The sequence below is a fragment of the Ammospiza caudacuta genome, chromosome 4, assembly GCF_027887145.1.
Source record: "Ammospiza caudacuta isolate bAmmCau1 chromosome 4, bAmmCau1.pri, whole genome shotgun sequence".
In the NCBI taxonomy this organism is placed as follows: Eukaryota; Metazoa; Chordata; class Aves; order Passeriformes; family Passerellidae; genus Ammospiza; species Ammospiza caudacuta.
In genome coordinates, this window is record NC_080596.1 from 7,731,198 (window position 1) to 7,747,267 (window position 16,070).

General features: G+C 43.0%; 1 protein-coding gene across 1 annotated transcript in view; it reads right to left on the reverse strand.

Annotated features, from left to right (window-relative positions):
* Positions 1–3,571: 3,571 nt before the first annotated feature.
* Positions 3,572–16,070, reverse strand: part of FHDC1 (FH2 domain containing 1) — a 32,002-nt gene continuing 19,503 nt past the window's right edge. The window contains exons 8-11 of the mRNA XM_058803680.1: positions 15,594–15,664; positions 13,149–13,266; positions 10,749–10,913; positions 3,572–7,586 (exon numbers count right to left, since the gene is read on the reverse strand). Of these exons, the coding sequence (XP_058659663.1) occupies positions 5,541–7,586; positions 10,749–10,913; positions 13,149–13,266; positions 15,594–15,664 (2,400 nt within the window). The 3' untranslated portion in view covers positions 3,572–5,540. The remainder of the gene's footprint in view (positions 7,587–10,748; positions 10,914–13,148; positions 13,267–15,593; positions 15,665–16,070) is intronic.

Genomic DNA, 16,070 nt, shown 5'->3' on the forward strand with positions numbered 1-16,070 from the left:
GACTCCAGCAGCTTCTCAGGCAATTGCTTTCTGCAGCAATTCAGTGGAGTCAGGCACAGGGAAGTCCTGGTTTCTCCTGGAGACTGTGGCTTAAACCTAGAGTTGCCAGAAACAGCAGACAGAAAGGGATCTGTAAGGGTTCTGAACATGGTCTCCACTTGTGCCTATTTATTGCTGTCACTTTCTTCCTTGTGCACTTTTTCCTACAAAGCACACCAGTTACTGGGCTTCAGAAATTCCTAACACCAACTGAGTACATATCCACCTCAGATATATATTTAGTTCCTTCCCACAACTTGTGCTAGCCCGCCTGAAAGATGTAAAATCTTACTCTTTTGAAGAAACTACCAAAAGTGCACATAGAGAGTCAAGGCATCTGTTTCCCCAAACTTACTGAAAAGGACCATGAGGAGCAAGCACCAGAGGAGTGAAGGTGATAGTAGCTTTGTATCCCTCAGCCCTGCTTTACTGCTCTCTCTTGAAGGTCACCTTTTTACTTCTAATGACAAAGAAATTGAAAAATAAAGGGAAATAAAATGAATTGTAAACAATTATTTAGAAGTGGAATCAAGTATTTCCTAGCCAGCTCCTCTTGGGTACCCAAATGAACATTGTCTGGGTTCAGTTGCTAGGGTTTGTTTTCAGGGAAGAGGAAACAATCACTGGGATGTACTCTGGAGATAAACAGAGTTCTTGCTTTTATGCTCATTTTGCCACTGGATCACTGCAGCTACTGAAAGTATCTGCCCCTGTGCAGCAGAGTTATTTGAAGCCAACAACTCTCTTTATGACTCAAAGTCCTATTGTCTAAAAAAGGACAAAAACCAAAGTAGGTAGAGTTTGTATTTTTGCTCCAGTTGACCCAGGAGGAGGCATCAGAGTTTCTGGCTTTTTTTCCACTCCTCTTCGCAACAAGTAAGGATAGAATAGGACAAACAAGGAGCTATTGTTCAGACCTGATCAAAAGCAGAAGAGGCACATCTCTGTTCAAAGGGAGTCTGTCTGCTTCAGATGGTGTGAACGGTCTCAGAAACTCGTGTAACTCTCTCCCCTCCATGCACACAAGGCCACCCCTGCTGAGCATTTGCTCAGCCACTGCCAACCTCACCCTGAACAACTGCACTAAAGTCAACCTGCTCGTATCTACAGTGCTTCCATGCTGAAAGTCAGGACATCAGCAGCTGCAGATTGAGAATTTTTGTTTTCTTTTTTTTAAATCAGAGCAAGTTGCCAGCTGAGGCAACCAATGCCTATCCTGCAACCTCAGCCTTCAGGCTGAAAAGGCATGGAAACCAATTATATGGCAAGGAACAACCACTGGCTTGAAACAATTTTCTCTGAGTGGAAGTATTTGATGCTGATAGTGCCAATCACACACCTTGCAGCAAGTCCCTTCACATGTCCTTTGCCTCGGTGTCACTTTCTTTTAGGCTTGCACAGATACTTCTTCAGCTGCCAGCTGTAACAGCACACAAGATTTCCAGGATGCATCTTTCAACCAGGGGAACACAACAGAGTTTTTAATATCAGCTTGCAAGTAATAAAAAAGTAACGTATTTTTGGCTATTTAGATAGTGACGTGGCTAGAACAAACTCCTTTGTTTCCAGCAGCTGTTAACAATACCTGTAGGGAGCTGTTCCCAAGGCAGTTATCTCTGGCACTAGCAGCAGGAGGATGTAAACAGCATGTATCAAGTTAATGGAAAACATTGTGCAGCCAAATCTGAAAGGAGCAGTGTTTAGCTGGGCCTCTCTCACAGGGATTACGTTCTCACAGGCAGCAGCAGGCAGGCCTTGCCGGGGCTGGGCAGCCGGGGCTCTGGGCAGGGCTGGCCGAGCCGGAGGCACCGAGCTGGGAGGATGTGCAGGGACAGTTCAGAGCTGGGAGGATGTGCAGTGACAGCCCCGGGCTGGGGGATGTGCAGTGACAGCCCCGGGCTGGGGGATATGCACTGACAGCTCAGAGCTGGATGTGCAGTGACAGCTCAGAGCTGGATGTGCAGTGACAGCCCAGAGATGGGGGATGTGCAGTGACAGTTCAGAGCTGGGAGGATATGCAGTGACAGCTCAGAGATGAGGGATGTGCAGTGACAGCCCCGGGCTGGGAGCTCGGGGTCAGTGCCCAGGGAACACTCCCAGCACAGAGCTGCCTCGGGAAGGGTTAGGCAGGAGGCAGCGTGTGGCTGTCTGCATCCATCCACACAGACGGACCCTAAGATTAGAAAGATACTGACAGGTTATTTTGAATGACATAGTCCAGGCTTGTGCACTGTGGGAGGTGTGATGGGAACCCTTTCTGTCTTTCTTGATAATTTAATGAGCTGTTGTAATGAGGGATTCACCGAGCCCCTCATCTGTATGCAGTTCCCACATGAGATGTGAATATTAAATTCCTCCAAGTATGAATCAGCACCTCTTACTCCCACAGCTTCCCTCTATCTCTCAATCTTCACCAGCTCCACAGCTCCAGATTACCCTCATGGTCCCTTGGGCTCACCCACTTCACTGCCACCTCAATAGTGACCAGAGGAGATTGATGGACCCAGGTCACAGCCAGAAGCATCAGCCACTCAGCAGAACCAAGCAGGACACAAGGTCTGAGTTCTTTTGTGAAAGCCAACTGCAACCAGGCGAGTCCGTGCCCTGCTAGCCTTTGGGAAAATTGTATGGCATGGGAAATTTAACCTATAGGGGCATCGCTGTCTCTCACACCTGGTAGTTTAAATAATGAATTGGTAATTATAAACCCTTTTGACATAAAAATGAAGTTTAAAAAACAAACTTTTGAGACACACCTTTTGATGGTGAAGGGCTTTCCCACGTAGATTCCACCAGCAGCCGTCACTCAGCACTGGCAGACAGCAGGTGCTTGCCACTCCAAAAGGGGAGAGACACTCACCAAACTAGAAAAGTCAGAGGCTAAACAAGTTTGCAAAAAGCAGCAATTCCAGTCCAGAAATGATTTCCATAGCAGAGAAGAGGAAATGTTCCCTGAGGACAAGGAGGCTGGCTGGATTTCACTTTTTTTCTGCTGAATAGATGTTCTTTAGTATGCAATAAAGAAGGAAAAACAATGGGAGAGTGGGACAAAACTGAAAAATTCACAATTGCAGTGCAAAAGTCACCACATGCTCCTGAAAAACAGGCTGTTCTGTATTTCCACAGTCCTGGGAGTTGTAGACCAGAATTTCTCAATAAAGTGTGCTAAGCTCAAAGGCATGAAGATAGCGACAGATCCAGACTTGTCAGTGCCATGAACATTTGTCTTGGCCACAACATACAGTGTGCACATGAAGTGCTGCATCTACCTCTAATGCCTTCTATGTTATACCCAAACCTGTGCAGAAAGTCCCAGCCCAAAAATGTTCAGAAACTGCAGTTCAACTGCATGTCCCAATATAAAAAAAACCCCAGGATTTCAAGCACCATGATTTCTGCTGTAGAGTCCTTCCCACAGTCACCCACCCAGACTCAGCTGCTTGAGATCTCCAGGACCAAAGCCAAGACTGTAATAGGAAGGAGAAAGTAAAAACATCATACCCAGTAAATGGGAACTTTATTAAACTACCGAGTTACTCAGAAATGTATAAATGTTCCATTAAATACAGTTGGTTTTCTTTTACACAGATTTATAGAAATTTATTTACATGTTCCAAACACATTTAAATTATTTTTCAAGATTGCTACCAATAAAATTTGTTGCTTTCTTTAAAAAAAATGAAAAAGGTCAATCATCTGCTCTTGCAGATGTGCATACATCCATACAGATACAAATATAAAGGGAGATGCTTTTGTATCTAACCCACAATGGAGGCAGTAACCAAAAAGCTTATCCAAAAAGCAAAATATTTGCCCTTGCAGAAAAGTGGGCTCTATAAATTCTCCCTGTGGGACAGACACAAACAAGAGGCCCTGTGCAATACTTTATGGTGTTTGGGTATGATGTCTGCATCAAGATTGGCTGGTACGTGGGAGGAGCCAAAGGCCCCTTGCCAGATTCAAACCTCAAAGCCAGCTGTCCCTGATACCAGCCCGTGAGAAGCATGTGAGCTCATTCTCACTGAATTACACTCTCCCAGCACAGAGGGACAGAGCAGACAAACAGATCTAGCACTAGCATGTCAGTGCCACTTGTCCAAAGAGATTTCCCTTTTGTTTTTTATTTTATTCTTAAATGAGGCTTCATTCATAAGTGAATAAAAGGCAATTCTTTAAATAAAATGCTTAGGAGAACAGCACTTTCCCCACCTAAATACATTTCTATTGGGAAGATGCACAGCATGCTGAATGAGTTTCCCCGCATTCTCTGTATCTTAAGTCTTACAGAAGTTAAAATTTGTATCTGCAAGTAAAAAGGGGTGTTTTTACTTTGCAAGAAGCTTATCAAATGCTAGTTTAATTCCTTTAGACTCTTTAAACATAAAAAAACCACATTTGAAGCAACCAAAGAACTCTACAAAAACATTGTCATGCGTAAGCTCTGTGTTTCATGCTAAATATTCTTGTTGACAAGGAGCAGGAGTGGAGGAGGAGGAGGAGGCAGGGAAACGAATGGCTCAACCAGAGCCATTGCAACATTCAAGTAGTTTGGTAGTATACAAACCAGTGGAAACATGGAATGGTAAGAAAGTGCTCAGTACTACATTGCAGCCTTCAAGAGCTGAGCTGCAAACATCCTGATATGTATCATAAATATATGGCACTTCTGTATGACCAAAAGCTGGCAAGTTTGCTTGTGATCAAAACAAGTCAGGAGTAGTCGTCATGCCAATGGCCCTTCCACCAGGCACAGCCTCCAGCTGTGCTATCCAATGCAGCACCAGCCATATCCACTTGTGCATGCAAGACAATGCTGCCACATCCTTGGAGAACAAGCCTCCTGCCCAGCAGAAAGCCTTCCCCAGACACACATACGAATTCATAAAACATGCTATAAATTCTTCAGGGAGGTTAAAGACAGCCATAAACAGCAAAGGTCTTGTTTTACAATTTTTTGGCCAGCCGTTCCCAGTCTGTCCAATTGCCAGCAATGGACTTTGCAACAGGCAAAAAGAGCTCCCGAATCCAAGGAATTGATAGCAATGGAAAGTACAATCACCTAAGTTCATTTCAGTACTGTTCCACAGGATTCATTTTGACATCAAATAAGAAACCAACAAGCACAAAGGCTTGAATCCTAGGAAGAATCTTATACACACACAAAAAAACTGGCCTTAATCCACGTTTTCTGTCACAAAGTGTTTCATCTCGTAGCTAAAACTTCTTAAAACTTTTTGGCTTTTGGTAACTTTTTTTATCACAAATGCGAAGATTTGCTGTTCTGCTCACATTCCATCACAGTAGCTTTAAATACATTCAAATTCATAAAAAAGGATTTAGACCAGAACACAGCTACTTGCCCTTTTCCAACAGTGTGCCGTACTTCAATAAGCACATGATGCCATGTATTGGCAAGGTTAGTGTTTTAAGGAATTTCACTACACAGACATCCAGTGCTTGGACAAGTGTTCACATTCCAAGATTAAAAAAACCCCTCTCCCTTATTTCAATAATGGCTTCAGGATTTTACCAATTGTGGTTCGGTTTGCATCCTTCAGTTTAAGTGATGCCTTTTCCACTGTTCCCTGTTCCTTTGGTGCAGGCTCTGCTTTGGTGCTGACAGCTTCTCCCTGCAGGACGCTTCTTCCAACCACTCTGGCACTGTTTGCTCTCTTTAAAGTACTCACGCTGTTCTCCTTTGGATTTGGATCATCAGAAGTTGCTGCTGGCTTCACTTTAGGCAGCCTCTGGGACACAGACCTTGTGATGGGGGGAGGTCTGGATGAGGTGGATAGATCCACTTTTGCACGCTTTGAAGAAGAGGCCACTGTATTCCTTGCAAAGTTTGGGACAGCAGGTGGTGCTTTGGGAATACTGACTGTGGCAACCTTGGTGTCATCTGCAGGGGTCTGAGGTTTTACACTGGAGCGACACATCTTTGTTTCATCTGTCTTTGATTTGACACTACTCCTAATGGGTTTAGAGATTGGCTTCTTGAGAGCGACTCTGTCCCTCTCGAAATGAGCACTGCTTGAGGTGACAGTGCCCCTTCGTAACTTTGGCTCTTCTACTGACATGCTGTGCCTGTAGGGACTTCTTGGCAGCGTGTCTGTCGTGCCTCGGACAGAGCTGCGGTGAGACAGCCGACTCTCCACGGCGCTGCTTTCACGAAGGGCTGGCTTGGCTTCTGGCTTTTTCACGGTGCTGGGTGCCCTGTTCGACCGAGAAATAGGCACCACTTTCCTCATACTTTCATTCTCGGAGGCATTCAAAGTTCTGACAGGTCTGGAAGGAGCTGTGTGGCTAGGGCGAGTGCCACTGGGTTTTGTGGAGCTTGGAGATCGATCTTTTAGAGAGTTTGTCTTTGGTCCTACTAGATCTTTATTTTTTATGGGTTTTTCTTTAGGAAGGGTGTGTTTGCTATCAGCATCATCCTTATCCTTGGCAGAAGTGTGAAGAGACAAGTCCTTGTCAGAGGTGGAATTCAGGTTTGAGAAGAAAGATCTAGCCTTGTGTGGAGCATCATTGCCAGAAGAGCAGGCTTTGCCAGCCTCACTTCTTATTTCGTTGTCTGCCAATTTAAAATCGTTTCCCTCTTCAGAGTCCAATGTCAAAGAACAATCAGTTGTGGTATCTGACATGTAGCATGCTGGCCCATCTTCCCTACTTCCTGAAACACTTGTATCCATAGACATAGGGCTGCTGCTGCTGGGCTCTAAAGCTTCAGTCTTGCAACCCACTGCCCTGGTTTGATGGTCACGGGCCTCTCTGGAACTCCTGCCAGCTGGAGGCAGCTCATCATCGGCAGTGCTCATGGAACGGAAGCTCAGATCATCCAGAGTCTCCAGGTCTGTCCCACCAGCATCCTCTAAATATATTAAAGGTGCATCTTCTGCAGGCTTTGCTCCTTGGATATCAAACTTTCGTAGCCCTTTAACAAGTTCACGCTCCTCAATTGCAAGGGCCAGAGCACTGATGTCTGTGGACTCCTCACAGGACGCGTTGCAAGTGTGCAAGTTGTAGTCGGTGCTCCTCTGTGAGTAATGGGCACCAGGGCTGGCTGAGCCGCTGAGGTGGCTGGGCTGAGCTGGAGGCACCTGCACGGGGCCACCACTTTTCACTTCCATTTCAGACTGCTGGTGCAAGTGCAAGGTATTTAAGTTGAGATCTCTTGTCTCCTTGGATTCCGTCCAGGCTACGTTAGGTTTTGCTTGCCGGGTGTTTGCACGGGGAAGGCTGTTAAACTTGTTTGGATCCTCATCTTTGGAGATTTCCAGGAAACTCTGCAACTCCCTGTCTGCAGTCATCCCCAAAGAAAGTCGAGAGCGTCTGGAATTTGTGTTTCTGTACAAAGGGCTTTGAGGCCTCTGCTGCAAGAAGGGAAGAAATTCTCCAAGTCCATTTTTAGCCAACATCTCTACATCATTTTCACTGCTGCTCCGCCCAAAGCTCCCAAGCTCTCCAGCTGCCCAGGATCGACGCTTCTCCTCCAGCTCCTTTTGCCTTTGCAGACTATGGAGCTCCTGGATCTCTCGTTCCCTATTCTCCTGAAGGAGGAAAATCACAAATATGTGTCTCAGAGGACAGTGTCCTATGCATAAGAACAAGGCACACTCCTTCCTCTCTCCCTTTATTTCTTCCCATCGAAGTTAGCTCGTACTGCTGTCACCCACTCCCAACCTCCAATACATACACACACATGAAATCACCGTGGCAACCACAGCCTGCAACCATTAACCCTATGGAGAGCAGCTCCCTGCATAATTAATGGGATGACACATCCATCTGGTCAGCATACGCAAAAAAAACCTCCAGACCTTGCAAAGACCAACAAATTGACCCATTAAACCTAAGCAGATTTCACATCTTAGAATTGCAGAACATGCTGAGTTGGAAGGGACCCACAGGGATCACTGAATTCAACCCCTGGCCCTGGACAGGACCACTCTAAGGAGTCACACCATGTGCCTGAGAGCATTGTCCGAACACTTGAATTCTGTCAGGCTTGGTGCTGTGACCTCTTCCCTGGGCAGCCTGTTCCAGTGCCCAACCACTCTTTGGTCGAGCCAAAGCGTTCCAGATGTAAGATGGAGAGCACCAAGTCCTCACTAAGGTTAAAGGTGGCAGTCTTACCAGGTGAGTAAACCTCTATCTAATCTTTACATCCATATTTTAGACAAACTTGTCTGACCAGCATACAGCCAACGTGGTTTTTCCAGCCCACCTTACTACCACTGCAATTGTTCCTCAGCAAGTCCAATTTCTGCACAGTGATATTTTCCTCTACCATTACAGACTGAAAATTTTGTGAAAAGGCATTGCTTAATTGCATATGAAAGCGAATAGATAAGTTAACACAATGCCTCACGATAGTTAGACATAACTGACACCACTCAAGGACCATCAGTCAATGTCTCGCTTCAATTTTGGATCTCATAATCACTGTTGGTTTCAAAAACTGCCAACTGCAGTACAGAGATTGCCCACGGTAGGAAGGAGATTTTTGGCAGCTAAACTGAGGGATTTTGGTTCAGGAAGCTATAGAACAGGTAGTTTGAATTTGAAAGACAACACAGTAAACACTTTTTTACTAAAATAATTAGCAGTGATTTACTGTAAATATCAGCATTTTAACTGTTACCTCTAGGCTTCAGATTTAATCTAACTGCACCTTTGGTTGAGCTTTCTGGGTTACTTCTGAAATGAAGAACTTGGCTTGCTGCAGCCAGTACAGCTGTAGCAAAAGAAAGAAGGAACAGGCTAGTCTTGACAAAGGATTCAAAAATTACATGATTTTCCAGCATGTTGTTAAATCTGGTCTAATCAATGACACGCTGTTTAAAAAAATCACACCTTTATTTGTCTAACGCTTTGTGTAGTTTAATCTTCCCATTGTTGTGACAACAGAAGAACTGCACCACTAGGAAAAGTCACCTGAAAGCTTTCAGTAAACAAAAGCCTAATGCTTTGGGATGAATGGATTAATCTACACCTCTTAAAGTGGATTTGAGACTATGCTGGGCTCTGAAAGATAGGATGCATTAGAGACCTAAGAAACCTGAACATCTAAGAAAGGAAAAGAAAAAACTTGCATTTCAGGAAAAATGTTTGGCAGGAAGCTTTCGTTTACAGGTATGGAATTACAGAATGAATTCTTGCCAAATGCTAAAGTTCAACTTTAAAAACATCATTGTCAAGAGAAAGGGTTCAAAATAGTTGCAGATACTAATACTAATATTCCATATTAGAAAAAGAATATTTTAACCTCACCCAGAACATGTTTTAGGAGATTTTATTCAGATGAAAAAACCTATTTTAAGCACATAGTTAGACATGCCAAAAAACTGCAAAAAATGTTTAAGCTTTTGAAATATGTGCACATGGCCATGGTGGTACAAGCCATCTTTTTAGACTGTTGGATGTGCTGTCAACACATCACATTTTTTTGTCGCAACTGCCATTTTAATTCAAATTGCTCTGGTAATGTTGTAGGAACAATGGTCAATCCACAGTTAGCAGGCAAATCTTCTCAAATTTGCAAGCAAGAGTCTAATTTGTCATTTTTTAGAGTGTACGTGCGTATTACAAAGAGGGGACCTCAAAAGTCATAGCTATCCATCCACCACTTGTAATACGTGACTATGAATGAAATCCTCAATCTCCAATATTTGAACATATCTGGATTAAGTCCTCTCTTGGCAAACTGGCTGCAACAGCTATCACCATTTGGTTTTAGACATTTGTGCAATGTGCACCCTCCTGTAACTATGCGCTGTCTTGGGTGGTAAAGGTTAGGCAAACTAATGGTACCACAGGCACACTAGCTGAACATCCTGTCAGCTTGCTCCGAATCAACACTGTTCTCTTCTTTCTGAACCAAAGCTTTTATCCAAAGTGCTGCCAAAGGCAGATTGTAAAAGGGCACCGATCCAGCTCATTAATTCTATTTATAAAGACCTAAGAAATATCTGTAACAATACACAGCCTTTGCTGAACCAAAACTAACCAACACTAATACAAATACTGCTCCTCGCTCCTCCATCTTGGTACATTTCCTGAATTTTTTAGGACCAATTCAGGGTATCAGCAAATGAATGCTCACACTGGGGATAAGGTATCTTGCTGCCATAGGCCTGTTTCAAGTTTTCACCCACAAAAATCCTTTGAAAGGACAAAGTAAAATACACAGCCCTTACTTTACTTGGTGAAGTGCCTCTAGCCATGTAGAGGAAGGCAGTGGAGAGCCTGAGCTAGCATGGATTCAGGCAGGTACATTCAAGGAATGGCAGGGCACACCTCAAGGCCCTTCCAACTATCCAATACTACCAGGCCAACACCTGAACAGCGACCCATGGTCAGGAAATCTGTACAATCTGTCTCACAGCTCAGCTTAGCAGTCACCAGCCTCCTCACCAAAACAGAAGGGAGGTGCCCACTTACAAGCAGGCCAATGAACAACCCTGATCTATCATCCCAGTGGTCTCTCCCACCAGAAATAGAAGATGCAGAGCAGCAGGGCTGCTCACAATGGCCATTCCTGCCTGGCTTCTGGCAAGGAATGCTTCCAGGAGTGCAGTTTTCTGTAGCCATTTGAGCAAATAAATCAAATACTACAAGATACAAAATGCCCCTTAAGCAGAAAAACCAACTTAATTCATGTGAGCCAATATCCATTTCAGAAGTGTGAGAATCCCATTCAGCACTCTTACCTTAACAGATGTGTTGAATCTTATGCAGAAGTCCCTAAATATCTGGAAACACTCATCCAACTTCATAGTTTCTTTGTCTTCACAGAAAAAGTCAATGAGAGCATTTCCCTCCTTTTGCAGTTCTCGTTTCTGGTGTTCAAGCTCCTTCAGATGCCTTACAGCAAACTGCAGCAAAAACCATACACACATGAACCAGATAGAAAAATTAAAGTCACAACAGGTCATGCATATATCAGGAACTTATGAAATTCATGTTCCAAGCTAGAAGCTACAGAGCCTAGGAAATTAAAATTTTGATGGAGATCTCGTACTAACAAAAGGACACATGCCATTTCAGCAAACTGAGTAAAGGTCAGGAAAAATGGATCAATCAAAATGTACATTCTTGTGACTAGGATGGAAACCAGGAAAAAGCTCAAAAGCCCTTGAACAAACTTACTGCTTTAAGTTTTAGATGAGTAAAATCAAAGACTGTACTAGGGCACTGACAGACCTCCTGGGAGCTCCTTAAAAGCTCCTCATTCCTTATTTTCCCATTTCCCTTCCAACCTTCAGCTAAGCATGAAGGATTAATTCCTCCTCCCCACTTTTCCAAAAACACACATGAACTGATTTATGGATATACACCACAAAATCAATTCCTTCCTAATGTGACCATAGACTACAACAAAAAAGGTTTTCATACTTGAAAGGTAAGGAACCACTGAAAATACATATATTTTAACACATCCAGAAAATGTTCCCCTAAAGTAGCACTTTGAACCATAAGTACAGAGCAATACAGACAGGATGAGACTAGTTTAGTGGAAGAAGATTCAGGAGGAAGAGAATAAGGCTGTGATTAGACTTTGAGCAGCAGAACTCCTGAAAACACTTTGATTAGGTGCCCTGTCTCCTCTGTCTGCATCACCAGCTATCCACTTCTATTCTTGCACAATCACCCATCTGACACCACCTGTAGCTCAAAGTAACCTGAGAAGAAAAGTTATTTTTTCAGACAAATCTCTAACTCATAGTCACCTAAATATTTTTCATTTTTCATAATGTAGCACTGGGGTGGGAAAATGCAGCTGGAGGCACTGGTGACCACTTAATCCAAACCTCCTTTCAGGAATTACTTAGAAAATTTTACCACTAGGATAGGAACAAATATGACTTGGTAGTCTTAAGAAAAAAAAGAAAAAAGAGGGGACAAAAATGTCCACAATAAAACCTGAAGATAAACTGGACAACTGATAAAAGCATACATCAAAAAATAGTTCCTCCCACATATTTCAGGAGTTTATTCACAAGGGTGAAATAATCAAAGCTGACTTTTAGATCAGCTTGGTTATCACCTGTAATTTAGAAACAAAATCCGGAAGTGTTTATGCAAGGTATGCATTTGTAAAATTATTTTTTCTCCAACATTTCTTTTGGAATGTGGCCTAAACAAGGTTGTAGCATTACATAAAACCACCTATTAAATTTTTTAAAATCCCAAACATGTTAAAACATAACATTAAAGAGTCTGGGTGCAATGGATAAAAGCCAACAATTCAGAGTGAATGAGGACAGGTATTTCAATCTTAACCTGCCCCTTTCTTCATCAGCTTTTCATCTCCTGAAAAACTACAGGGACTATTAACTACATTTGCAAGTTGAAAATCAGGGTGGGTTAAGTTCCAGATCAACACCTGCCTTCTTACTTTTAATAATTACCTGTAGTGTGAAACAGAAAAAAAATCATTTAATTGAAGTATAATATGTATTTCTTAAGGCATCACCACATACTCAGAAAATACCAAGAACTCTGCTTCCAAGGTAAGTGCTATACACATCCAGGCCTGTAAAGCCATTGCAGAACTCAATGAAATAAAAAAAAGGAGAACCCACACGGCCTAATGGTATGGCTCTGAGTAAGAGAGACTCTGTGTTAAGGGTAAATTAGTAGAGAAAAGAGTCCCTTAACCTTCCAGCTTCCAGCAATATCTCTTCAGCCACCCAGCCATCAAGATTCATCCCTCAGCACACCCTCAGCTAAAACTGATGTGCTCCAGAATAACCTAACATGCAGACATTATATTTTGGGCAGCTGCAAAGTACAAAAGCAGAGACCACTCCAAATTGTCTTATATTTTAACTACTGATCTTCATCAGTGCCTTCGCACGCACTAAACATGCTTGCCTAACAAGCCTTGGGCAATGTACACTCAGTATCCCTCCCTGTAAAAACACAGCCCTTCCAACAATCTTACTTGACAAACAGCAGGAGGCTGGAACACCTTTGTACAAACTGACAGGCTAGGCATATTAAAACAGTGCTTCTGTTTATTGACAGGTCCACACAAATTGCATTCAGCTGAGGAATGCTGCTGTACTCAGGCAACAGTAACACATTAACACAGATATCCTACAAACCTGGAGAAAGTTTTCCATCTGGTGAAAGAGTTTTGGGTCTCGTCGGATGCTGTCTTTAACAGATCTGGTCTTGACAGACAGCGAGTGCAGCTCTGCTTCTACACTATCAATGGATAACCTAAAAATAGCATGTACAGAGAACGTTTATCAAGAGAGAAGGAGTGGCCCACAGGTTAGCCACAACTGCAAAAGTGGATGCTTTACATGAGGCGCAAACAGGCTATCAAACAAGACCTGCCTGTTCAGGAAATCTTTCCAGAGTAGACACTGAAAATTAGGAGAGAGATAAGCACATTTCTTCTTATTTGCAACCTGAAAAGATTCCCATGGGGTGTGGTTTCATGATTAACTCCAGCCAGTCCTACCCACCTAACCTTAAAAAGGTTACTGCTGCCCTGCCTCTGTCCAGGTGTTCCTTTTCTCTCCTGGTGCCTAGCACTCATTTTCAAGATGGCCAGCCACCTCTGTGAACTGAAAATTAACCTAGGAAAAGGAAAAAGCCAGTTTGTTCCAGATGGATCCTTTGCTTGGTCCAACTGACTACATGACTGTTTGAGTGCAGGAGCTACCACAAAAAGGGGGCCACAAGAGACCATCAGCAGGACTACTGATTTTGGCAGTAGCATCTGGCATCATGAAATTGCACATCACACTCTTCTAAGCAGCCACAGCAATGCAACCCACACAGTCTCAACCCTGCAGTTACAATATTTCATCCTTCTGCTAAACACCAGCAGAGAAGCTGCTGCTGTGAAAAGGGAACTCAGAAACTGAAGCTCACAGGAATCTGATCGGGTCTAATCTAAGTGTTGTCCTGGGAGACCCACATTCCATACAACAGGAGCTCCCACCTAAGCCTTCCAGTCACTTGGAGGGTAAATGCTTCTAAACTTATGGCATTTCCTTCACCAGAGAACTAAACTTTGCCTAGGAATTGAAGCAGTACAGGTAGCCAAGTGCTAAGAACTAACAACTGTACACATGCTCCTCCTCAGGTTGTCTCACCAGCTGCATGACTTCCAAACACTAAAGCTGAAGAACTTGTGGCAGCCTGACTGAAATGCACATGGCAGCAGAAGGTGACACATCTGTAAGTTTGTCAGTACACACACAAATTAATATCATATTATAGTTATATATGTAATAGTTATATATATATAATAGCAATACATATAATAGTTCCCTGTTTTGGGAAAACATGGTGGTTTTGCAACTAAGAAAAGCAGTAGAAAATACAGGATACATTTTTCTGCCTGTGAAGGAGGAAGAGGATGGCCTACAAGTAAAGAAGGAAAGACAACAAAAAATAAAGAACGTAATGGTAGTTGTTTTAACATGCTCTAACTGGGTGGATTTATGAGCAACTTGTACATGACAATTCTCTCTAAAGACCTTCCTCGTGCCCAGTGGTGAGGAACATATTTAATTTTGTTTCATTTTCATGTACAAAGTGCACTCCCTGAATAGACTTCAGCATGAGTTACAACAGAAGATCTTCAGTGTTAACAAATGTGATCAAAGAACAAAGTGGTTAGAAAATAAATATCACCAAATCTGGGACTCTGCCTGTTTCTCTCCTGTTTGCCAGGGGGCTTGGATGCTGAGGAAAGCTGCATTCCCCAGCAGGCCACATGGCCAACTGCCAGAAAGGTGTGTGGGTTGGATGGCAGAGAGCCACACAGGTGGTCCCTCAAAAATTTTCTGATTAACTCTATGGCCACTCCTTTCCTCAGAAGATTTCAGTCTTTTGCAGACATTACTTAACCCTCCATCAGATCTAAGAAACTGGATTTTGCAGCTGGGAAAAGAATGTAAATAGATTGCCCTAAGCTCAAGAGTAAGGAAGTAGCAAAACTGGGAACAGAACTTCAGCATTGCTAGCTTCCAGGTTTCAGATTTAGATCACACTGTCTCACTGAAGTAAGCACAGTTACTGAGGTACAAATCAGCTTCAGTTTACAATTATGCAGCCTCAGACTTTAAACTGAAAAAATGCAGAGCCACAAATCCTTCAGATTTTCCAACCAAGACAGTAAATGAAACCTCAAAAAGCATCTAACTGAAGCCAGGGCCAGCACCTGCCCCTGGTACCAGATTTGGAAAAGAATTGTAGCCTGCTCAGAAACTGATGGAAATTGGTTTAAGGAAAAAGAGTATCGTGCTTTACTTCATTCCCTTGAAAATAATGAACAGGCACATGTATTTGACAGAGACAGAATTACCAAAAACCTATGGAGATCATGTAATAAAAAAAACCTCATACCTGAAGGCACATTGCAGGCATACTTCTGCTAGTAAATGGAAATGAAGACCTCAAAGCTACAGTAAACATTTGTAAAGATCTGTTTTTGTGCCAAGACTTTCCTGAATAAGCCTCATTGCTTCACAAATGAGAAAATTCCAATTTCACTCTAACCATAAGTTTTCAGTTTTCTTTTAACTCACCTGGCGGCATCATGAACACTCCTAATTTTTTCTGAAAAGTTGAGAAGAGCAGCATCTTTCTTTTGGGCTTCCTGAAACAAACAGAACAAAACCAAAACACACACAATCCATTAACATTCCAGCACCATGCCAAAATCCCTAAGTCTGGCAGTTCTAAAGCTTCTGGGAGGGCACTTAAAGGTTTCCCGCCTGCACTGTTTTTCTTCCCATTCAATCCTAACACAACTGAGTGGAGGACATCCCTTAAAGAAAGGCAGGGATCAGAACTGGAGATTTTAAACAACAGCTTCCATTTTGCAGCATAAAATAAGAGCTGCTTCTGCCAGTGAACACAAGCCAGATGTATTAATAAGGAATGTCAGGGAAAGAACAATTTACTGATGCCATTGTTTGAGCAGATACGATGCTTCCTGCACAAACATCAATTGATACCCTATTAAATCTCTTAAGCCAGTTTGTACACAGATAACCAAAGTC